At 53.5% G+C, this 24,832-nt stretch overlaps 1 protein-coding gene across 1 annotated transcript; it reads left to right on the forward strand.

The window, feature by feature from the left end:
• Positions 1 to 427: 427 nt before the first annotated feature.
• LOC119091675 (transforming growth factor-beta-induced protein ig-h3) lies at positions 428 to 24,746 on the forward strand. Its single transcript, XM_037214487.1, has 16 exons — positions 428 to 577; positions 10,445 to 10,543; positions 10,933 to 11,049; positions 11,793 to 11,886; positions 13,580 to 13,750; positions 15,206 to 15,337; positions 15,683 to 15,851; positions 16,287 to 16,395; positions 16,598 to 16,698; positions 17,172 to 17,309; positions 17,634 to 17,749; positions 18,460 to 18,650; positions 19,455 to 19,620; positions 21,708 to 21,830; positions 23,225 to 23,381; positions 24,006 to 24,746. The coding sequence occupies exons 1-16, from the start codon at positions 471 to 473 to the stop codon at positions 24,140 to 24,142; spliced, it is 2,127 nt and encodes a 708-aa protein (XP_037070382.1). The 5' UTR covers positions 428 to 470; the 3' UTR covers positions 24,143 to 24,746.
• Positions 24,747 to 24,832: the final 86 nt, after the last annotated feature.

The raw sequence follows: 24,832 nt of genomic DNA on the forward strand, positions 1-24,832 counted from the left end.
CCGGCCGACGGTGCTCTGCCCGTACCTGGACTGTCCCGGCCGGTGGTGCTCTGACCGTACCTGGACTGCCCCGGCCGGCGGTGCTCTGACCGTGCCTGTCCCGGCCGGCGGTGCTCTGACCGTGCTTGTCCCGGCCGGTGGTGCTCTGACCGTGCCTGTCCCGCCCGGCGGTGCTCTGACCGTGTCTGCCCCGGCCGGCGGTGCTCTGACCGTGCCTGTGTTCTAACCGCGTCTGTCCCGCCCGACAGTGCTCTGACCGTGCTTATTCCGGCCGGCGGTGCTCTGACCGTGCCTGTCCCGGCCGGTGGTGCTCTGACCGTGCCTGTCCCGGCCGGTGGTGCTCTGACCGTTCCTGTCCCGGCCGGTGGTGCTCTAACCGTGCGGCCGGCCGGCTCTCTCTCCGCCGCCAGTCCGCCGCCGCGCCCGGCGCCGTGCCCACGTGCCAAGCGGTGCTGCCGCTCGGCCTTGCCATGGCCCGCCGCTGGCTGCTGCTGGTCAGCCTCGCAGCGGGGCTGCTGGCCGCCGCTGCCGGCAAGCGTGTGCCCTGGTGGAGCATCCGGATCGCCCAGCAGCAGGGGTGAGAGCTGGACACCGCCGGTGGCGAGCTGCCGGCGCTGGAGCCGCTCCAGCCGTCAGTCCGGCCGGCAGCCACCGGCGGGGTGCCCCGGAGCGGTGGCAGAGGCTGGGAATGGGTTTTGTATCGAGTATGCGTCTGCCCTGCTTTGTGGCGTGTCAAGTTATTTCGTGGCATCGCCCTTGTTTTGAATGCGTAGTTTGTGAAAACCGCGTTTTGGACTGCATGTAACCCGAGATTGGAGGCAGGAAATATGGTAACTGGGTTTATCGATGAGAGAAGGACCTAGCCCACACAATACGCGCATGTCTCAATGGATGCAGCTTGTGCGTCCGTGGCTGATAATACATCAGCTGTTAATGAAGAACCGGGACTGTGGCTTAGTTATATGCAGCATGCATACACAGAATGAGGGCGATCGTGGCGATCCGTCCCTGCGTCTGATTGGACAGTAGCGTGCTGCGCCTGCCTAACCTCAGCGGTTATCTCTGGGCATGAATAATAAAGCCGTTTCCAATTTGTCTTTTATGCACGAGACCCCAGTTACGTGGCCGACGCTGGAATACATAAGTGGCCAGATCATTACTAGCGGGATCTCATTTCCGTTCACCTGCGCACCAAAATGATCCTAATAATTCACAGGTTCATTGACCACAATGTCGCATGTGAAATTATCAACATTGCATTCATTTTGACGTCATGAATTGTGGCACTTATGATTCTGTATTTAACATGTGCGCAATATGGTTCTCAACTCATATATCACAGGGAGAAACCATCCAGAGAAGTAATGCAGGTAAGCATGCAGCAAAGCTGATTGGTCGCTGACCCATTAAGCAGCCTTGGCACTAAGCAAAGATGAACTTGGCACAGTGCCTCGTCCGGGGTGAGAGTTCATCGGATTGGACGGGCGGTGACGCGGCATGGTATCACTAGGCCATCACAAGCCGGCATCAAAGGCACGCGCAGGACATGGCCCGGGCTGGGGCACAGTCAGCACCACGTTTAAACAAATGTCAGCTGAATGTAGGTCGTCCAAACTCGATGATCATAATGATCATTTGTGTTTATTGGCGCGTGGGGCTCGACGATCGGTGTCAATGCTCAATGTCGACAGTCAATACTGCCGGCTGCCGTTCCGGCTGCGCGGCTCAGGCTATGCTGCCAACCTCCGTTCCGACTGCCTGGCTCAGGCTGCACTGCCGGTTTCCGTTCCGGTCACGTGGCTCAGGCTTCACTGCTAACTCCCGTTCCGACCGCCCGGCTCAGGCTATACTGCCAACTCCCGTTCCGACTGTCCGGCTCAGGCTGCAGTGCCAACTCCCGTTCCGACTGCGTGGCTCAGGCTATACTGCCAACTCCCGTTCCGACTGCGTGGCTCAGGCTACACTGTCAACTCCCGTTCCGACTGCGTGGCTCAGGCTGCGCTGCCAACTCCCGTTCCAATTGTGTGGCTCAGGCTACAAATGCCAACTCCCGTTCTGACTACGTGGCTCAGGCTGCGTCACTGCGTCACTGTGAGACCCATGCAATGGGCTATCAAAAGAGCTCACTGGCCGTGGGCTTCAACGCCAGTTGATAATAAAGGATAATGCTCATGTTTAAAGATTATATTTTACGTTGATAACATTAAGACTGCTGTATACATAGAACAAACACACACACACACACACACACACACACACACACACACACACACACACACACACACACACACACACACACACACACACATGCACACACACACACACACATGCTGTGTGTGTGTCTGTGTGTGTGTAAACGAGCACCCAAACTGCCTTTGCTCAACGATGTGGCCCGGGATTTTCGCATGCGTCACGTAGCAGACGATTGGCGGCCCGACCACCTCGATCGTCCTCCGGTGGCATTGGTGACCGGTGGCTGTGACCAGACCACAGGTCCGCTGCCTGGCACGCCTCAGGGCGATCGGACAATGACACCTCCGGAGCACACTGCCGGCGGCGCGCGGCCCCGGTCATATTGGCTCCGTGCCAACAGATTAGGGGCCGGACAACTCTTTTGAAGAGGTACTGACCCAGACACAGCTTTCGTGAGAGCTTGCTAGTAAATTAGAGGTTTGATCTTGTCAGCACTGTTCTCAGAACTGTTTCCTGGAACTGAAAGTTTTATCAGGACTACCTCGCCTGAACCAACGTTATTCCACGATAACTTAACAGCCACGGCTCCTCCCGTGTGGCGAGATGCCACCCGCCATCAGTCATGATATCTTGCTCTTCGATGACTGTGGACTCCCAGGACTTATCCCTGCTCTTGTGGGCTGCATCGCCCGTCGTCGCAAACTTATCGAAATGCCTCAAATGATAAATATTGCTGCTTTTAAAATGATACAATAAAGCACTGTACGTGATTCTGGCTGGACTGGACTGGCACGTAAAGTTCTCCGCGACGCCTCCTACTATCTGTATAAATATAGTCACCCTGGTGGCTATTCTCAATAGTAAACGAGCTATGTTATCATTTTACATAAACACATGCATGTTTCACTGATACAATAAATCATTCAAATTCTTGAACATCACCTACATCATTCAAACGAATGCTTGCATGAGGGTAGCGATATTTGAACTTTTCCCAAAAGTGAAGTTCTTGCCCCTTACGTGGGGAGATATTATCCAAAGTTTATGGAAATGCGCATCCTCTATCTACCGCTCCACTTCACACATCCCATTTTCTTCTTGAACGCTACAGTCTCGGGCGAAAGTGGGTTGGGTCTAATTTCTAGAGGCAACCGGCGGCGCTTCACCTGTCTGCGATAGCGCCAGATCGTTTGGCGGCATGGCCAGCTTGAGCAGTAGCATATGCGCCACCATTCCATCCTCGCGCAGACCCGTGGACGCCTGACGCGCCGTGTGGCTCAGGTGGTGTGACTGTGCCGTGTTCGACGTGGCTCAGGTGGTGTGACTGTACCGTGTTCGACGTGCCTCAGGTGGTGTGACTGTACCGTGTTCGACGTGCCTCAGGTGGTGTGACTGTGCCGTGTTCGACGTACCTCAGCTGGTGTGACTGCCGTGTTCGACTCGGCTCAGGTGGCAGGCTGCAGCAGGCTAACGATAAGCTCGGCTGTCTTGGCCAGGAGCTGCTGCTCTCTGAGCGCTCTGGCAACAAGCGCAGCGAGGTGGCCGTGGTGGCGGCTTGTCGAGTATCAGTGTATCGACTACTAGTGTCGAGTATCGGGGCAACTTTTGCCCGTGGAGATTACGAGAAACACGAACGACGACGGTGGGCACCTTTATTTTCGAACGCGTGCTGGAGTTCACAAAAACCCAGTGAACAAGTGTAACGGCAAATCTGAAATGCTTTCATTATCAAGGCATATTCGCTTCTTCACATATCTCCTGTCTAAAGTGAATGCGAACACGTTGGATGCTCTAGCGCGTTCCATAACACAGGCTGATGGTTGCCGAGCACATCCCGAGTTGACTCTCTTCATAAATTACGGGTCGGTAGAGAGACCTGGTTCACTGAGGCTGGTGATGTTCAACAACATCAAGTCAGGACCACCTTGTCTTACTGACTTTGATGTCCACCTACATCAGACCGGAAGCAGTGCAGTTTCATGACTCAATGAATCTCAAATGCATCATGTTTCTTTTATCAAGAAATGTGGCCGCATGAATTGCTTGATGGGGTGGTCAGATTATCAGGTCAGGTTCCTCGTTAAGCATAGGCTGGTGCGTGGACGTCGACCCCCGTCACCCAAGTGGTCTGAATTTTGAGACAACTTTGTTCCAGGCTGGTAGCCAATCGGTCTTGGGGATTTTTACCATGTCTTGGAATGTCATGACATGATCGCTCTGCGACAAGGTTTCCCTTTCTTATCGGGAAATGCCGTGTGGCGAAGTCGGCGCTCAAACCACTGAAGCCCCTGGGCAGGCATTTCTGCCAGGAATGGAGTGCACTCATCGCCTCGTGAGTAGCACTTGGATGCTGCGCAGGGGTGTAGTTCCCAATTAAGTTGCGGAAGGGCATCAGTCCCCCAACTTGGGATCTGTCCCCCCAACTTTGGGAAGAAAGTGGATACAATCTGGTGAGAAACCTGTTAGTTGGCAAAATGTGGGGGCATACTGATCTATTTTTCATTGCTCAGCACCCCCGCCCCCTCCCCCCCCCCAACTAATTTACGAGAGGTGTGCCCCAGGACCCATGCACAGGGTCATTTGACGACTCCCTGATGCTGATGTCAACCCGTGTCACCCCCCAGGTCTGCCTGTCTCCAGTTTGGAGGAGCGCCCCTTCCTTGGCGATTCTGTTGTAGGCCAAAAGAATGCCAGGCGCCCGAGCAGACGCCAACCAGGGAACTACCACAGACACTTCCGCGTGTCCGTCACTGTCGCTGTCGCTTGTAGTCATTGGAAAGGCCGGTTGTCGCGCCGGAATGGGAGCCTCTACCGGAGCCTGATAGATTTCCCAGGCTACAAAACCAGTTTTTAAGTGGTGTTCGAACAGGAGCTCGTAGAAGTCATCCGACGAGATGTTCTTAATGTCGTTGGCCAGCCGGAGCGCGGAGAAGGGCAGGTCCGAGCGGTCCAGCAGCTGCTCGTTCCTAGAGACCACGTTGTCAGCCGTCCAGCCGCCGCTTATAGTGGAGAGGATTTGAGTGAAGCCGCCAATGGTCATGCGGCAGCGCAGACGAAGCGTCTCGCCACTGACGGCGCCGAAGTAGATGCCGTCCTCGCTAGCGCCAAGTTGCATCAGCTGGCGGCAGGTAAGCGTGCGCCGGTCGGTACAGATGCGGCCCCGGCACCGGTCCCCCTCCTGCAGACAGTCGGAGTCGGTGCGGCAGAACTCCTCGTGCCCGGACCGCCTGGGCATCACGAAGTACTCGAAGCGGTCGCCGCGGGGCAAGATGCGGTCGTACCGGGCGACCGAGTCGAAGAGCAAGCAGAGTTGGATGTCGGCTCTGAAGGCGAGGCTGGCACAGTCGGCGCGCGCGTGACACTCGGCACAGCACTGGCAGCTGCTGGCCGTGAGCTGCAGCATTGCCAGCGGGACCATCCGGGGGTGTACGTCTGCCAGAGCTGTGGTCGCACAGCCCAGGACGGCGCGCGACAGCAGCGGCGGCAGCAGCAGCAGCAGCAGCAGCAGCAGCAGCGGCGGCCAGAGCCTGCCCGCCGCGGCCCTCGCGGACCCGGCCATCCCGGCGGTGCGACGGATGGGCGAGGAGTGGCGCGTGCTGAGGGCAGCAGCCGGCAGCGCGGGAGCAGGTCGGTCGGACACCCGCGGCTCACGGCCAGTAGTGACAGACACGCCGCCACCAGTTCAGCTGCAGTGCGGCAGCAATTAACACGGGTCAGGACTGACCGCCAGCCAGGCTCGTTATGCGGCCGGCCTACTTTTGGGGCATTGCGGCAGCATAACGGAGGCTTCATTAATAGTGCACGTGAATGTATGACCATAAAGAGTGCTGCTTACAAGGCTGCGTGTAAGGCAATAAGCGACGGATGTCATGGAAATGTTACAGCTGTACTGATCGGCCTCTTGCCTGTGCTTGGTGAGGAATATTAGAAGTCGCGCTGATGTACTTTGGGATTGTCTAAACTTAATACCAATTTGTTATCGACTCTTCGGAGCTGGTGAAGATAAGATGTATAGAGCGATGTTTGTAATCCGCTGCCAAAGTTCAAAGTCTAGCATTTAAGAGTTGAATAATGATCAGAGTTGACTCATTAATGCAGAGTTGAAATGTCCTTGCATGTGTTGCTGTTATACTGAGAATTATGAAGCTGTTCTGACAGCGTCAGTTTGTTAACTTAGTACTATCCGCTTGAAGTCCTCGCGACCATATGATTAAGTCATTAGCCGGACGTAATCACTGACGCACTGAGCTTCGCCTTTCGATGCTACCGCAAGCTATCGGCAGCAATAAGGTAGAAATAAGCAAGCGTCTAGATGTCAGGTGGCAACTGATAACACCTCATACTGCATGGCCGAAGAATGCTATGTCACCGAGCGTGGACCGATATGGATGACTACGGAAAATGCATTCATGTTCAGTGGCTTCCTTCCGGTGCAGTGACCTCAGGATGAACACAACAACCTCAGTGCGTCGTCTTCTCTAAATTTATGAAGTTACTTGTTCAGACCATTATGAGCTAGCGCCTTTGCTGGCGTACTTGACATTTTGCGCCAGTTATATCGCTTCTTTATGATATATTATCTGCCGTTTACTAATTTACTATGTTTACCATTATATTATTTTTATTATCACTTTTGTCGCCTTTTTTACGTCATTTCGTAGCAGCTATATTGACATTATGAGTACGCCGGCATACGTGTTGTTTTACTTCAGCTGCCACCCGCCGTTGCCGTGCTCGACGTGCGCGACTCCCGTCCTCTCCTACCGTTGCCGTGCTCGGCGTGCGCGACTCCCGTCCTCTCCTACCGTTGCCGTGTTTGGCGTGCGCGACTCCCGCACTCCCCTGCCGTTGCCGTGCTCGGCGTGCGCGACTCCCGTCCTCTCCTGCCGTTACCGTATTTGGCTTGTGCGACTCCCGCCGTCTCTTGCCGTTCCGTTCTCGTGACGCCGGGTTTCCAGCCCTACGCGACGTTCAATGCCCAACAGCCACCCAGCCGTCTCCGCTGGCAGCAGGAGAGACAGCGAGATCGCGTCATGTGACGATGGCCGGGTTTGCGGGACAGTGCTGGCTGGGGCTACTCGCAGAACTTCCCTTGGGCGGCCGTGTCGTTTGTCGGATGGAGTACTCCCGACATACCGGCAGACCCAAATGTCCGAGAGAAAAATTGGCTTGAGTGAATTAGTTCTCAACGCGTGAATGCTTGCCTGCATTATTTCCGTGCTCAGTTATCCCAGTCTTCAAGTATGTCATTACCATAACCTGTGATGTCATTGTTTGTGTTTGTAACCAAAGTCCTCTAACAGAGCAACTGCCGCCGGGAGCTGATTTAACACCAGCAAATGGCGCACGGAGCAATGATCTTGGCTCCGCTCACGGGTACTGTCGGCACCCCCGCTGGGTGAGGAACCGGCGCGGTACCCCCAGCGCCCGGGGAGGGGGGGGGGGTAAGCCGTGAGCCCCTCCCCACGATGTTTGGGGCGACTGGTGGCGATGTTGGTAACGATTCCCCTGTGGAAACGTACTATAATCACCTAGGGCAATCATCTGGAGAAAAAGCCCAGCGTTGTGCATGATTGCACGCCGGTGGACGCGGTCGCATGACAGCACAGTGTTCTTATCAGGCGAAGTGGAACGTCGCTCCGGAGATTAGAAGTGCCCCGCAAACAACGCTCTATGAAGATTAGCTTGTAATATGCCTAGGGGTCAATACGGCTGCTTGAACAACAACGCACCACCCAAGTCAACGAGGGTAAAATGGCACTGGGTCGCAGCATAATTGTGTTTTGGTCGGACGAATGAGCTTTTCGCATCCAATTAATCGCAGGAAGCTCGTCGTTGCTTTGTTCCGTGCTAGACTAGGACGCCGGTCTGCAAAGCCCTACCAGCACTCTTGTGGAGCGATCACCGTGTTTTAAGGGCATTGGCGGGTGAAGAAGCTGCCACGCACCCCGTTCCCGAAGCTCGCAAAGGGGTTTTGACTTTTCTGCCAAGAATAGGAATCTGAACTTGCGTCAGCGCAGTGCACACAAAACTTGGCAGCGGCGGTTTTGGAGCATTAACTACCCACAACCTGAGGTTGGTGAGCTTTCTGATGCATAAACATTGAACAGCATCAGAGGGCCGCCGACTCATCCCACCAATGAAAATAAATGGTCAGCTCTGCATGGCTATAATCAATCGTTATGGGGCTGTAAAGAGCCCCTAGCACGTCCAGGGCTGCACCATCCCCGGCGCGCGGAGACATAACAAGTCGTGGTTACGGTGGACAGCCAGCCTGCTCCGCACTTACAACTTCGGGTGCTCTCTGCACCATGCAGTTTGTCGTGTCCATTGTCCATGTCTGCGCCATTGCAGTCTGTCGTGTCCATGCAACCTTTGGTGGGACCCGTTTCTTGCAAGCCGTATGACGTCCGCAATTTTCATATCCAGTTCGATCTAACTAGTGCCTACAGGCGAGCCGAGTCGGATGATTAGAATGACTTTGAATCTATAGAAGTAACTATCTTTAGGGTCGCGCGAAATGCGTGTTTGGTTTCGGATCGTGCCGGCGAAAGTTGTGCTCAAGAATGATGCGTGGAAGAAGTCAAGAAATAACTATATTAATAGAAAAAGGCTGCGTACAATAAGAAAGATACCAATCAACCCCATCCCATTAACGCGTTATCCGAAATTGGATAGATCATACCGATTGCTTGCAAGACCAATTTAAGTTCATTGGGAGCACGCCGTCAAATGCAGCGAAGCATGGATCGAGTGACACTGCATGCCCCACGTGGTTAGATACCTCACTCAGCAGTGCGATCAACCAGCAAAAACAGCTGCCACTGAAACACCCTCATGGAGCTTGGTGCACAGTCTGATAGCAATGGTCCTGTCTGGAGGTCTGTTGCAGTGTCTAGTAGCAGTGGTTTTGTCTGGAGGTCTGTTGCAGGACAGTGTCTGAAAGCATTGGATCTGTCTGGAGGTCTGTTGCAGGACAGTATCTGATAGCAGTGGTTCTGTATGGCTGGCTGTTGTAGGACGGTGTGAGATAGCATTGGTTCTGTCTGGAGGTCTGTCGCAGGACAGTATCCGATAGCAGTGGTTCTGTATGGCTGGCTGTTGTAGGACGGTGTCAGATAGCATTGGTTCTGTCTGAAGGTCTGTTGCAGGACAGTATCTGATAGCAGTGGTTCTGTATGGCTGGCTGTTGTAGGACGGTGTGGGATAGCATTGGTTTGGTCTGGAGGTCTGTTGCAGGATAAAATCTAATAGCAGTGGCTCTGCCTGGAGGTCTATTGCAGGACAGTATCTGATGCCTTGTTCCGGCCTTGCCCGGGGAACTCGCTGACAGGTGTTCTCTGCGGTACTCCTGTATCCTCTGGCGCGTTATGTCTGAATGACTGATTGTGTAAATTTGAACAAAAACCAACAAACATGGGAATTCCTTACCACCAGGCGTCAAAGCAACATCTCTCACATAACGGGTGACGTCACAGGCCACGTTAAATGTTACAAAACATCCCTAGGATCTTTTGAAGACTTCGGGACCTTACAACACCCATAATAACATTAAAGCTTTGCATGAAACTTAACAAAAAACCTTCTTGAGTGTCACCCATGCATCATAATGTTACCAACCAAAAATGAAGCTTCGAGACAATTAACATTCAAACTTATGTCAGGTCAAGGTTCAGGTTCGGTTCAGATCAAGGTCACGTAAACGTCACGTCACTGGCCATGACCGTTCGTATTTGAGACACAAATGGATGGCGCGAGTTAGTTGGATTTAGCACTTCTCAGGAGGTATGACTTGATTTCTGAGTCGATTAGTTGATTGGCAATGAGGCTTCTCATAGGCATAGATGCAGGCAGCTATGCTAACCTTTACCAGTGACTCTTTTCACACCCCAATCTTTACAGATGACACTTCACTAAGTCACTAATGACTCTATGACCTGACCTAGTATCAACATATGAGTTACTAATGACTCTGTGGTCTAACCTAGTACCCAGATATTTTTGTCAGAAGTGCGAAATTTGTGATCTGACCGTTACCGAACGTGTAGCGGGTCTGCCTGAAACGGTTCTGTGGTTTCACTCTGGTTCTGGGCTGTCCGAGTGACCGATTCTCTTCAAAGGCTCCCAGCCGATCGTGGGGCATGTTTGGTTGAGTACCGCAAACATTCACCACCGTGCGGTTGGACGAGCGGGGTATAGCTGACCTCCGACCCTCCCCACGGACTCGGGCTGACCTCTGACCCTCCCACAGACCGCACGCCTGCGTCGTGGAGCAGGTGCCCGGCACCTACATGGAGCTCTGGACGGAGTGCCGCTACTGGATGCACCGCAAAATATGCGGCCAAAAGACGTGAGCAAAGCACCGGCTACCTTTCCATGGCTGGTGCAATTCAAGCTATGTCTCTGACCTGGCTAAAGCGCCTCGAGATTAGTGATTACATGTGACATCAATATTAGTGAATGAGTAGCTACTGCCATCAGAAAAGCAGCGTGTAAGGAATTTATGCTGCCCACGAAGGCCTATTCGTCAGGAATTCTCTCAGTGCATGCCATATACAGATATAATATAGGTAACAATCGTGAGTCAAACGCGCACGCAATTCTTTCTAACAATGTGTGTATGCGTCTTATCGATGAGCATAATTATGCACACATTGTTTTCGCATCGTCTGAATAGAACTGGAAAGAAACATAGTATTGCAAGCTGTTGTGTAATTCTGGCCACTTTACGAGTTGCAGGCTGATTCGTTACGAGTGTTGCGAGGGGTACCAACAGCTTGGGGAGGACAGCGGTTGTACCGCCGTCAAACCTCTCAAGAATTTATTGGAAACGGCAGAAGACCTTGGAGCCGGCCGGTGAGTTTAAATCTGCTGTGGGCTGTTCCTCTGAAGCACTACGCTTCAACATAAAAACATATTTCAAAACTATGACCACTTTTCATTGATGTAACTATGCGGTATCCACGGAGTAATTTTGATCGAAAAGATCTTACTTTGAACTAGAATTAGCACGTCAAAAAACACGGATATCCCGTGAATCGTTTGCAAAGGCCCTGCGTTTCTTCTAAAGCATAAGCGTTAAGCTCTGTGGCAGTGCGGCATCACGCTTTATTGCGCCACCGGGTGCCGGTGATGGGGTCCCACGGCATGTTTTCCGCCGGCGCTGGCAGCGGTCGTCCCAGCCTGGCTGAGGCGCCTGGTTCGGTCGGCGCTGTCCACCAACCAGTCTGGGCCCGGCCACCGGGAGGGATGAGCTGGTGCACCGTGGAGTCCGGCGCTGCGTCAGCACGTGCGGTCACGAGCTAGGCAAATACGTGCCATAACAATGGCGCCATTTGTCGTCGGCTCATGCATCAGAACCGCCGCCGTGGCAGAGCCCGTCCTCAGCCTACCATACTTGGCCAGGCGCGCGGCGGTCTGGGTCGGCATTGGCAGTGGTCTCAGCCGGGCTGAGGCGGTGCGCTCGGTCAGCGCTATCTGCAATTGTTCTCAGAGCCGCCTCCCGGGCGATGGAACCCTTTGTCGCGTGCGCTCGGGATCTGCCGCGTGCCGCAGAGTTGGCACTGGAGGCATTCGTGTTCAGGAGGTTTCTGTCGCAGGTTCGTTGCTGCGATCCGAGGCTCAGGTCTGGCGGAGGAGCTAGGAAAGGGCGGCACGTTCACTTTGTTCGCGCCGACCGACAGTGCGTTTGAGGTAAGACGCTATTTTTAGGCCACGCAGTCAGACATAAATGCTTGACACCGCTTCGGATAGTTTGGGGAGCTACATGGCCATGTAAGGCATTTGCTGTGTCATCCATCACAAAGAGATGAAATGCATCACATCAGCATATCGTAAGCTTCTTATCTTCAAGCCCTCTGAGCGAAGCAATCGTCTTCCAAACAAATGATCTTATGCAGCGAGCAAACGTCAAGAGCTGCATGGAGTACCATCACACACTTGTTAGGAAGGAACGTTCCGCTAACGTCCAGAGCTCGAACACTGGAGATCGCTACCCAAAGTGCAGAAAGGGGAGGAAGAATATTCTTGGATCGAAAATGTCTAATATCCGCCGCATTCCTAGCGTTAACATTTCAAGATCCAGATGGGGGCCCGATCCCAAATATCTAGGATCTGCAGCTACGCGCAGTTTTCCTTCCAATGGTTGCAGGTCGCGAAGAATAGGTGCAAACATTACTAACCGTATCATTTCGCTAGGATAACTCGCCCTCCGTGTTCCTCCCGCCGTGCTTCCCGTGGGCTCCGTCTACCACATTACTCGAATCGCGCTGCTCGGATGGAGACAGAAGATACCAGGCACGGTTTAATACTTTACAACACGCTTTGTAACAGCATAGCATCTGGTGTTAGCATCATAACATCATTTTGCCGTAGCATCCAGTGCTTGTCTGTCTCGTATCCTTCGATGTAAACCCAAATCACGGAAAGCCGCAAGAACACACACGAAAGACAAAATATTGATATTGGCGGAAATCTGAGTCTCGGGCCCGATTTATTTGATGAAGCTCCACCTATATCTGGAGTCGCACACCTGTGACACGTCATCTGGTGGCGGACGTCTTCGCCGTCCTTTTTAAAAGATTAAATCATGCCTATCCCATGGTAACCTCTCTTCCGACTGTTATGCTGCGACGATGAAACGAAACTTTCCGGCACGATTTTCCTTCCATCGCCACAATTCCGTTACAACAATTATAAATACGGTGCGTGTACAATCACAGTGTTTAGCCGGCAGAACTAGAGGTGGGACAGCCCTCTCCAACTCCTTGGAGTACTGGCGTTCAGGTCGGCGCCAGGTCAGTGCTTGCCCAGCTAAAAACATCATGTATGCTTCGCAGCTGTTGGTGCGGCGTATGCGGATGGGCTGGAATCTGCAGTCGTTGTACTCGTGCCAGACCCCCCAACAGGGGTGTTTACAGTGGGCCGTGTAGAGGTCCGAGTGCGCCACGCCGGAACGCTGTGTCACGCTGGACAGCTTGTAAATCCCGGCTCCCGATACGGAGTACGACGGCAAGTCCAGACCACTGGCGGAGCAGTCCACAGTGGTATTGAGCTTGTGCCCGTTCTAATCCAGCTGCAGCAGGGACCGTTTCAAGTGCACTTCAAGGATGCGTGAGAACCTCTGAATCTTAAGGTTCTTTTAGCACTTCTTACGCTTCTGGGACTCAGCGTTCTGTGCAGTTTGCCAGCAACTTACGAATACCGCCGGCTTAACTTGGCACGCACGGCGATGTCGCGAGCATGAAGCTGTCCCACTCGTTGGCGCGGCTTCAGTAGAGTGGCCGGTGTCCTGCTCCTGACACCACCAGCGGCTACCTCCCGTCTGGCACCACGCAATCATGAGACCCTCACGATTGCGTCTTGACACCATTGGCTGTGCCTCCAGCGGATGCCGGCCAGTTTGCGGGAGGCCCTGCAGGCGGGCGGCGCCGGCAACGCGGTGCTGCTGTACCATCTGCTGGACGGCAAGCTGACCTCGAGGGAGATGCGGGCTGACCAGCTGGTGCCCACCAGGAGCGCAGGCCATAGAATCCGGCTCAACAAGTACTCCAACCAGGTCAGCCGCGCCTGGTTACGGCGGACCTTACACCTAGCGAGTACGATATTGCAAAACAAAAAAGGGATTGCACAATCGGCATGCGGTTACGTGCATGAGCTATCTTCGATAGAGGTCGCAGATAGCCATCCATAGCATAGCAGATAGCCATCCATCCATAGAATACGACGTTATCAGACTGCACGTGTAATCATATTCATTAGCTTAGCAGTAGTAGCAGCTTTTCCATTCCAGGTAGGTGTCATTGCCAACTTTAGGCCTCTACCGTTGGAATATGGTGCAGGGAATGTGTACTTTGCCGGCACGTTTTCTTGCTGGTTGACTCTCCTAATCATCCGGGTCGTCTTTCAACAACATGCATCAGACGAAGCACGACCGTCCAGGTCGTGCTTCGCCTGTTGTATTTTGTTCAACCTAGTTTAAAACCTCACGGAGGGAGAGAGAAAGAGAGAGAGAGAGAGAGAGAGAGAGAGAGAGAGAGAGGAGAGAGAGAGAGAGAGAGAGAGAGAGAAGAGAGAGAGAGAGAGAGAGAGAGAGAGAGAGAGAGAGAGGGGAGAGAGAGGGGGGGGGGAGAAGGAGAGGGAGGGGAATGTTGAGCCATGATCCAGTTTGTAAATGCCATCAGCACACGTACCTGCATCAGGTATTCTTGTGCGCAGCCAAACCTTCAATTCTGCCGCTAATAGCCACCAGCTGTTCAACATTCTTTGATCATACAACATTTATTCTATTTATGCGCAGCCTAAAGGTTTCCTCGTCCTTTTTTGTCCAAATGTCCCCTGGTTTTACCGCTCAGACGCGGTCTCTTGTAGCCTGAGCGGCAAAAATGGCGTGGTTCGTCGCAAAGTACTGGAATTTGTGCGACAAAATCATCATTGTAACACCGATTTTGTCAGAGAATGTTCGATGCGATATCGCTTGTGAGGTCTCCATCACCCACCGTCGCTCGGCCTACGGCCTACTGAGTGCGTAATCAATATGGAATTTTTCGGCTTTAGGGCAAACTAGTGGCGTTCTTACCGATAAAACAGCGTACACTCAATAACACGTCACTCAACATGAGCAGTCAAAACGCATGACAATGCAATGACTATTGTTACATAACAATTTCATATGCTCACATATTGACAACCTAAGGAAGCGAGTACGCTGCAGAGGTGCTCGAACTGTCGAGTGTTTTGCGCTGTGCCGATGCAGCGTTATGGGTTAAATAAAAGGTGCAAATGTTACAATAACTTCAGTATTCACCATTCTGTTTGTTAACTTGAACAGCTGTATTTGTAATCACCGTTTCTGTCTTTATCTGGTGGAAATGAAGTCGCACAACTTTTGGGGCGTGCCTGATCTCATTAGACGCTGACGGAGCATGACACATTACATTTACACCGACGTTTGAGGGTGAGTCAGTCTTTCCTCCGACCGCACGAGAGCGTGATTCAGCTTCCGTCCATTTAGATCAGGACTGCCAACTGTCGCCTGCTGATGAGGAAGGACCAGAAGGCCACCAACGGCATCGTGCACGTGATTGACGGCGTGCTGGACCCCAGCAGCATCAGCAACGCCTCAGTGGTGGACCTGGTGATGCAGGTAACGCCCTAGCTGCAGCAGCCACGGCGAAACGCTGACACGCAATTATGATCTGTCAGCTGATAGCACTTGACGTGTGTGGGATTTTATATGTGGATGGGGTGCCTGCTGAGGTGGGGCCGAATCATAATGACTTGTCGCCCACTAGTACTCCCCGTAAGTATCTCGCACGGTTGCGGAGGCTTGGCCGCCGTTTAAGTGGCGACTCTAGATTTTTTACGCACGCAATTATACATCGACTGTCCTTGCTGCCCGTGACATGTTTGCGATGCAGTATATATCGAACATTAAGCCGACGGCGCTGGAGACCCCATTGCGAAACGACAGCCGTTATCTGCGCGGCAGGACGGTCGATTCACCATGCTGACAGAAGCACTGCAGAGGTCCGGGTATCTGCGGGAGCTGCGAGACCTGCCGCGGGCCATCTCGATCCTGGCGCCATCTGACGAGGCATTTCAGAAGCTGCCCGCGCGCCGGCGAGAGAAAATTATGCGCGACGCCGGCGCTGTGCGAGGTAATGCCATCACCGCCCGGAGGATGGAGTCATGTTACTGGCAGACGACAGGGTTCGGCAATGGCTGGTCGTCTGGCGATGGATCGTAAATTATTGATATGTCTGGACAGCAGGAATACTTCGCACGTTTGAGCACTGTCGTAAAATACACGGCTGGCTAGAAGTGCAATGCATGACAGGATGTGATTGTCCAGCGTTGGCTGACGGAAGTACCAAGTGCCTAGAATAAGCAGCGCAAAAACTTGAGTTATGCTAAGTTTAGCGTAAATAGTCGGTTAAACGCGCTCACGAATAGCGTTGGTATAGATCTGTTGATAAATGAGCATGTACATAGTGCACATGTGGCATCCAGCGTGCTTCCTTTCACAACGACTTCGACAGCTTCATTTATATACAACCATGAACTCGTTTAACGGCATGACACTCGTTTTGCAGCGCTGCTACAGAATCACGTAATGCCCCACCCGATCTGCAAATCAGCAATATTGAGTGAGCACAAGATGAAGTCCATGGCGGGAAACAAGCTAACATTTCAGTGTGACAGGTAAGGCCATAGTTTGAAGGGCGTAATCATGCGACTTCACTGCCGAGGTACACGGGTCAGGCTGCGAAGCCGCCGGTCTTAGCCATGTGTTGTTCCGCCCCTCTGTCCGTCTCTCTGCCAAACTACAAGGTCGTGGCACCACCGGTGTCGCTGAGTGTGTCGGCTGCGGTGCCTGAGGGTCGGGCCGCCCCGCTCGCCGCAGGGACTCGGTATTCGTGGACCGGTCGGAGGCCAGGAGTGACGAGCTGATGGCCGAGGACGGCGTCATCCACCTACTGGACGACGTCATCATACCGGACAGAGGTACGGGTGCCTCGAAGGGTTCCCGTCGATCGCAGGTGTGAATCCAGGCATGTGAGAGTCAATGGAGCGGGGGTCACCGAAACAGACGGAGCTCGGGCAGGCAGGAGTCGGGCGCAGGGGTGAATGAGGAAGGGGAGGGCCAATGGTCGTGTAGGTTTACTGCTTGGCTGATGGGTAAAGTCATCCAGATTCCAGATAAATAGCTATCAGCTGAGTAGAAGTCATTGCGGAAAAGGAGTCACTTGAGTAGGGGTCACCCAGACACTGGCGTCAGTGAAATACAGGTCGTTTGGAGAGACCGGGTGCAATTCAGCGCACAGAGTCAACATAATCACGCAAGTCTCTTGGACCAAAGTCTGCCAATCCACTCGCATTTTGCGCAACCCAGCGCTGGTGACATAGTCCTGCTCTCGCCCCCTTCCTTAATTTCCAGCGAGACCTAACAGACCTGTGAGACCGCGTCTTTGCCGCAGCCAAGAGCCTGCTGGAGCTGGCGGAGCAGCAGCAGCTGGACACGTTCCTCAGCCTGGTGGAGGTGGCCGGCCTGCGCGACACCCTGCGGGACGGCGGCGACTTCACACTCTTCGTGCCGGACGAGAAGGCCTTTAGAGGTGGGTGCCCCAATGGGACACGACCGCCGCACCGCGTGGGACGCGTCACACACATCCCACGGCCTCGTGGTGCAGTTTCGGACCACTTCGCTGCAGTATTATCTTCTCGGTTTGCTGTTCAATAGCAGCTATCCTTATTCTGCTGATATTCTCCGTCGGCTAGTCAGCTGCTGGTCAACTGCTGGTGATCAGCTGATTGCCTATCTTTACCATCCCCAAAACAGGCATGGATTTAGGTGGGGATATCAAAACCCCGCGTTAGTTTGCGCCCAGCGTACGTCTGAGAGCACCCGTCCGGCGTTGAGGATTCGGCTTCGCCCCCAGCGATGCCGGAGCGGCTGAGAGAGGCTGCCAGATCGGACGCCAGTGCTGCCAGACGGCTTCTGCTGTTCCACGGCGCCGAGGGTCGTCACCTCTCCAAGGACATCGCCGACGGCCAGGTCCAGACAGACCCCCAGAAATTGGCTGCATCGACCCACACATGAGGCGTTAGGAATCCGATCAATCACGCTCTATTTTCCCCTTCCTTGGCGCCTCGCCGAAAGTCGGTGTCGTGTCATCGAATCAGAATAGAGCCATGCCTTTCTGCCAAAACCATGGGCATAAGTGGTGCAATCGTTGGCGCGGTTTATGATTAATCCTGACATCAGATCAATCATTATTTCATGGAAATTTTCCTTGGACTTGATAATTTGTGCCAACTAAAATCGCGACACTGAGTTGTAATTCTGCTCGCCAACACGCTTCGTACATCAATTGCTTGTCGAAAGTTGTTAAGTGCATTTGCGAGGAACTTCATTCACATAGGTAAGGAAGTAGCCATATTCCTCGGAGAAAAACTATGACAATGGAGATAAAGATGCGTTGATATGTCGGTAGCATGCCTTTATCGAAACGAATAGTAGACATTCGTTCCGATAAAGGCATGCTGCCGAAATATCAACGCATCTAGATCTTCATCCTCCTGCTTTTTTCTCCGAGGGATAAGGCCATTACTACTGCCTTATCCAATTGTTTGTCGAAATTATTTCCGTCAGCCGGGCAAATGTATGACGTCACGTGACAACGTATGGCTACCGTCATCCGTTCGCAAACTCAGCCGGTGCGTGGCGTCACTGGGCGATGTGCGAGTGACGTCACCGGTCCACAGGTGGTGACGTCACTGGACAGGCAGAGCGCGTTGCGGCTGCAGGTTCACCGGAGCGCGCTGGGCGTGGAGGACGCCATGGTCCGGCAGGCCGACCTGGAGGGCCAGAACGGCGTGCTGCACGTCATCGATCGCGTGCTGCAGCCGGTCAGCGAGAGCGCCGGCGACATCCTGCGCCAGCGGGGCGGCTTCAGGTGAGCCGCTCGCTGGCGGCGCGCGGAGCCGTGCAGCTGCGGCGGCGGTCCCCGCGGCAGAGCCGCGGCAGAGCGTCGCCTCGCTGAGAAGGGACCGGAACCACACGAGAGCGGCTCAGGCTGTGTCTTCCGCGGCAGAGCGTCGCCTCGCTGAGAAGGGACCGGAACCACACGAGAGCGGCTCAGGCTGTCTTCCGCGCGGACGTTGGCAGCGCAGATAAGCAGCCCCTCGCTGAGAAGGGACCGGAACCACACAAGAGCGGCTCAGGCTGTGTCTTCCGCGCGGACGTTGGCAGCGCAGATAAGCAGCCCCTCGCTGAGAAGGGACCGGAACCACACGAGAGCGCCTCAGGCTGTGTCTTCCGCGCAGACGTTGGCAGCGCAGATAAGCAGCCTCGGCTGCGTGAAACATCAAGTTGCAGTTCGGCGCTGACCAGTCGCGCCAGTCCGGTGCCGACTTGTGAACGACTTTGTGAAGCGTACCAAATACTGTAGAAAAGTGAGAGAAGTCGCAGGAAAGGGCGTTTCGAACGGAATCATGGGATGGGGTAGCGTCCTGACAAACCAGGGATCGCGGTTTTGCGCTGAGACATAGATGCCGACGTCGATTCTCCAGAAAGTACATCACGTATTACGAAATGAATATTATTGCTAATGAGCAAGTATATAAATGTTTATATGTGTAATATAAACGTTTTGAAACATTTAATATAAATGTCATGAAGTAAATGTATCATTAAATTACATCTTCGCCGCCCAGTTATCGTCCAACGGTCTGCTCACCCCGTTTGATCCCGTTTACAGCACGTTCCTGCAGGCGATGGAGAAGGTGATGATGACCAACGCCAGTGACCTGGCGCTCCATAACCAGGGAGCCTGCACCTTCTTCGTACCTAACGACGAGGCATTCAAGGAGCTGGGACTGGCCAAAACGGACATGCTGATGGGTGATGCGCAAATGCTTGCACAGGTGAATTCCTGATCATGCATATGCATGCGGTTCCGATTTTAAACTCGAGATAAGACTTCTGCAAGCCCTGGCCAGTGGGCGTGGAAGCATGCCGACTCCACACACAGCTTCCGCGATGGAGCTGCAGACCTGATGGCTCAGTACAGCGTCCTGATGGATCGATGGTGTCCCAAGATGAAGATACGCGCAGAAACCCAGTAGGCGTGCACTGCTTCGATGATCGAGCGATGGGTTGGGCTAGACCGACCGGCGGCTGATTCGACAACTGACGGCGCCGAGAGCGCCGTCAGTACGACAATACGACAATGTCGTATCGCGAGGACGTAACGTGACTGACGTGGATCCACAAAACCCTCCGCAGTAACGAGTGAAAACCAGCGACAATGTCAGTAAGCGTTTTGAAGGAACAAATAAGTTACGATGGCACATACTGCGCGCGCCTGCTGTCGCTGTCGTGACCTAGTTCCTGTACACCTGGACTGTAATCTAATGACGTAGTTAGGTGTACAAGAATGCCACATTAGACCATAGACATTCCAGACACGACGTTCTGATCTTCAACGACGTTCTCCGACTACATCGTCCAAGCATGGTTCGTTGATCGCATCGACCACCCACGATGCGGCGGGGGCACTCTCCAATGGTGCCTGGCATAACGCCACCCAAAGCTCATCGGCGCTGGAAAGTGGACCCGAGATACGTTATCAGCACCTAATCGCGAGATCACGAGGGTGCGTAGGGAGTTGAAGATAGCCTAGTGCGGCAGCACGGTTTTCGCTAGGAGCTCCGAACATGTTTGTAGGTTCCTACCGCGCCGAGGCACGCACACTCGCATCAGGTACGGGTGCGTTTTACAATACGGGCCTGTATCTGAACGATCTGTTGTCTTCGCTATCAGCGGCGGACGGCTAGGCTGACCAATACTGAGCGATTTTGAAAATTTGTGGGTACTTTTAGGGAGCTAGGAGAGGGATAACATTTACTGACAGCCAAAATTAACGCCCCTGGGGGATCGCAGGTTAACGGCGGGAGCAAAGAAGTGGTTATCGTGTACATTCAAACTCAACGCAATGCGTGGTATAGCGAGGCCTGCTGTGCTGCAATGCGTACAGCTGTTTTACCCAGCGTCGACCTTCAGTAATTTGTTTCCGAAAGCGATTTGCGCTTGGTCGGTCCCTGGACGGGACATGGCATGACCCGGGAGGACTGTCACATCTTGCTGTGGGAGCAGTAAAGAAGAGCGCGAACTGCTCAAACAGAATCAGGAAAATAGAGCGTCAGGAGCTGCTCGGTCTGCTATCGGTCCGTTCTTCGGGTTTCCGTCCACCGGTGGGTGAAGCTTGCACCTCTGGAAAGGCTGTATTCGCCCATCTCTTTGTACCCCAGCAGAGACGTAACACAGGCTCAAAATATGGGTTCCAAAGGCATTTGGTTACATTTCATTCCGAGCATTGATACATGGGCTAGCATTAAATTACATCGAGAAATGGGGTGCAGTGGCGCCTATCGGGTTTTCGTCCTTTTAATTCCTACTTACCAAATGTCTATGGCCTCAGTGCGGTATCTGATTCCCCTCCTTGGTACAACCGTACATCCGAAGGATTATGCCAAGCAACAAGAGTCGCATCTGTTTCTCGAAAACCAGTCAATCAAAAATGTATTATATGAACCTCTACCGCCGCTTCTGACTCCCTTCACCCTTATCCTCTTTCCTAATCTGTCGTCCCAGAGACACCACCTTCATCCATTGCACCCTTCCCACGCCAGCTGCACTCAGCGTGGGGACTGGTGCACAGGAGCCGCTGTCGAACGTCGCACTGACGTAGACTGCATACGTTTCTGCGCGCTCGGTGAGCTAATCTATCGCCGCACTCCCGCCCGGCGTGCGAGCGACGGCTGGTAACTCTCAACGCCAGTGGGGGGCAAGCGCTTGTGTGTGACACGTATACATATGTGCATATGCTTATGTGCTGCTACCTATCCGATGCTATCGTGCAGACGCGAAACGCGATGTCACGCTGCGCGTTTTCCCCGTGAAAAGGTACTCGGATTTTAACGACGAACGCCGTGTGGTCGTGCCATTGCAGACGGTGAAGCACCACATCACGGACCGGATGCTGCCGGCCGGCTCCTTCAAGCCCAAGCTGACGTACCACGTGGCCACCAAGCAGGGTACCGTGGACGTGCAGAAGGCAGGCGGTCAGCTCACGGTGAGGCCCACGGGAGGCCGCCCGCCCGAGCACCACGGCACGTGACACGGGCGCGCGGAGGCCAAACGCGGGCCCGGGAATCGGTCTCCGTGAGTCACCTCGGCGAAATATGGCGGTGTTGTTTGTTTACACGTCAATGTTGTTCAGTATGTATTTTGGTCGCGTTGCCTGAAATATCAGTCCGGGACTACGCCAAACCAAGCATATGGGAAATGCATCTCATCAAAAGTTGTCCAATTACTCCACTAATATGTGGATCCATTGGAACACGGCAGGCCTCAAACTAAGACCGGCATGGAACCCCAATAAATTCATTAATGATAAAGCTTCGGAAAATATTCTTTTAAGTCGGATAGCGCATAGCGTGTTGCGTTCGGCGAACCGCCTAAGCTATTTCTAAGTAGATGTCTCTCGTCTGCAAGAAATGAAGGGCCTGTGTCGGCCCATATATCTGTCAACATTTCTGGCACATGACTCGTAAGATACCCTTCGTCTGAGAGCCTTCCTTCGGCACCAGGTCGCTTGTAAAACTAGATGTTTCTTGCAATGTCAAAATAACCTTCAGTACCTTCAGTAACAGGAACATTGAAATCGATGAATACAGAAGAATAACCTTCAGTACCTTCAATAATAGGGGCATGACATTCATTGAAATTTCTTTGTACAGGCGTTGTTTACAGTTCAGGAGGCTTTCCAAGTTGTCTTAGGTAAGGGCTATCAACCTCCAACTCAGGGGCACTGTATGACCCATGGACCCTGTTCGGTTACAAGCGATGCTTTCAGTCAAGTAGACGTGTCTGACAATCCAAGAATATAACCTACCTTCTCAGGGAAGTCATGCAGTCCTACCCAGGCCACTACTTATTTTCCTCAATGCTTGATGATAATTTACAACACGAAGTTCTACGTAGGCACTTGCATGCACCTAAACACAGCATACTGCGACCGCCGCCAGTAACGCCGTTCAGCACCGAACTGCGACGTTCCGTGCGTGAGACCAAAGGAGTAGCGGCCAGGACGACCGCTAGACCGAGAACGGACCGATACACGCCACCTAAGAGGCCCTCATTGTAGGTTTCCTGTGATCAGTCCTCCTGCGCGTCGCAACGACAGGAGATTTTCAGACACTCGCAGATTTAGACGGGAGTCTTGCGAGGCCTCTCCGCGCTTCTCCGAGGGGCCTCCGATTTCCTCAATGAGGGCCTGCAGCCACTAAGACGTGCAGTCCTGCTTGGCTGCGTCACGGGCACTCTTCGGCGGAAGGGGCACTGCGGCGCTTGCCTCGTTTTTGAGTTCAGTGAGAGCGCACAAACGCATCCTTCTTTTCCGTAAATTCATGTTAATGGTACTGCAGCTGTGTAAACGACACATCAATAGTGATGACTTCTTTGCAGGTGGACAACGCACGCATCCTGAAAAGGGACATCCTGAACACGAATGGTATCATTCACGTGATCGACAAGGTGCTGCTGCCATCTAGCGTCGTGGAATCGACGTTTAAGTCTCAGAGTGCGACTCGCCGGCGTGCCAACAGTAGACACACCAACCACGGTACGCTCACCCGTCTTCTTGTCATCTGCACCCAGCTCGGCTGCAAAATGCCAAAAAAGTTCGCATGCCCCGGTTGCTGAAGTGAGTGTCCTTCAAAAACGAAGTATTAAGTGCAGCTTATTTTCGGGGAGGTGTGCCCGCTGCCATATCTGCACGAGGTATTTTCCGCGTGGCATCCATGGGTGGAAAATGCGGCAAAGCAGAATCCCCACGTCCATTAAAACAATAATTTCAACATCACGTTACTGGAAGATGATCGCTCCGACTTTGGTTTGGCTGAGCCGGGTTTCTTTATCTGAACACGTACAAAAGGTGCAGCGGACTTTACGGATCTCTGGCACCTTTCCTTTTTCAAGGAGTTTGCTCTTCTTAACCCTTTAAGACGTAGACGAGGATGACCTTGTGAGCCTGAGGGGCGAGAACGCATAAGTCGTATTTCCCATTACTAATTGTGTCATTTACGTGACATGCACATATATATATATATATATATATATATATATATATATATATATCCATCATCATTTGCTCTACCATGATCGGTTCTGACCACCAATACGCGCGCCAAAGCTCTATGACTCGTAACTGATGGCTCTGGCTGCGGATGTGGGTTCTGCTTCGCAGCAACCAGCACCAGCTACTCGCGACGAGTGACGACCTCGTCATTCCGGTCGGAGAGGCGGCGTCACCGCTCGAGGCGGCCCGGCGCCTCCCGCTCGCGCCACTCCCAGACGTCGCGCCGAGCACAGACTTCTGGATGAGCGCCGGCCCGCGCGACCACAGCGCTCCTTGCGACCACGGCGACCCATGCGGCCACGGCGACCCATGCGACCACAACGGCCCGAGCGACCACAGCGGCCCGTGCGAGCACAACCGCCCGCGTGACCACAGAGGCCAGTGCGACCACAGCGACCCGTGCGACCACAGCGGCCTCTGCGACTACGGCTACCCACGCCACCGTATCCACGATGGCGTGGGAAGCCGCACGTGACCACGATCCGTGCGACCACAGCGGCCCGAGCGGCCACAGCGGCCGGTGCCGGGCGAACTGGAATGACGTAGCGTTTCCGCTGCCGTGAGCGGGGTCGATGCAGAGACCAGCCGTCGCACGGAGTGGCAAGTTCCTCTCCCGATGAGCCAGGCGCCGAGTGGGGCGTCGCATACTGCCACCCCGGCCACATACTGCCACGTGTGACTGTAGGGAGGTCAGAGGTTTGCCTGACACTAACGCTTGGGATGTTTGCCTGTTTTGCTTTGTACATATTACCCGCGCGCCATATGAGGATCTGGTAGATTCTTCAGTCTGATTTCGACGATGCGTGATCACTGTTGGGGGAAAACCCTCGTATGCCGAGCAGCCACAGGTGTTTCTCGCGCCTTGATGAGTGTAAACTAAACCACTGCGTCACTGTTTGAAATGACACTTTTTGTGCACCAAGAGATTGCAGCAG

The sequence above is a fragment of the Pollicipes pollicipes genome, unplaced genomic scaffold (genome assembly GCF_011947565.3).
Source record: "Pollicipes pollicipes isolate AB1234 unplaced genomic scaffold, Ppol_2.1 Scaffold_3447;HRSCAF=4054_pilon_pilon_pilon, whole genome shotgun sequence".
NCBI classification, from domain to species: Eukaryota; Metazoa; Arthropoda; class Thecostraca; order Pollicipedomorpha; family Pollicipedidae; genus Pollicipes; species Pollicipes pollicipes.

Bases quoted from the DNA above. Each gene is read 5' to 3' on its own strand.
- LOC119091675 (XM_037214487.1), top strand. From the start codon at position 471: ATGGCCCGCCGCTGGCTGCTGCTGGTCAGCCTCGCAGCGGGGCTGCTG. The intron at 13,751-15,205 runs GTCAGCCGCGCC...CCGTCCATTTAG, and splicing joins TCAACAAGTACTCCAACCAG to ATCAGGACTGCCAACTGTCG. The intron at 16,699-17,171 runs GTACGGGTGCCT...TCTTTGCCGCAG, and splicing joins CGTCATCATACCGGACAGAG to CCAAGAGCCTGCTGGAGCTG.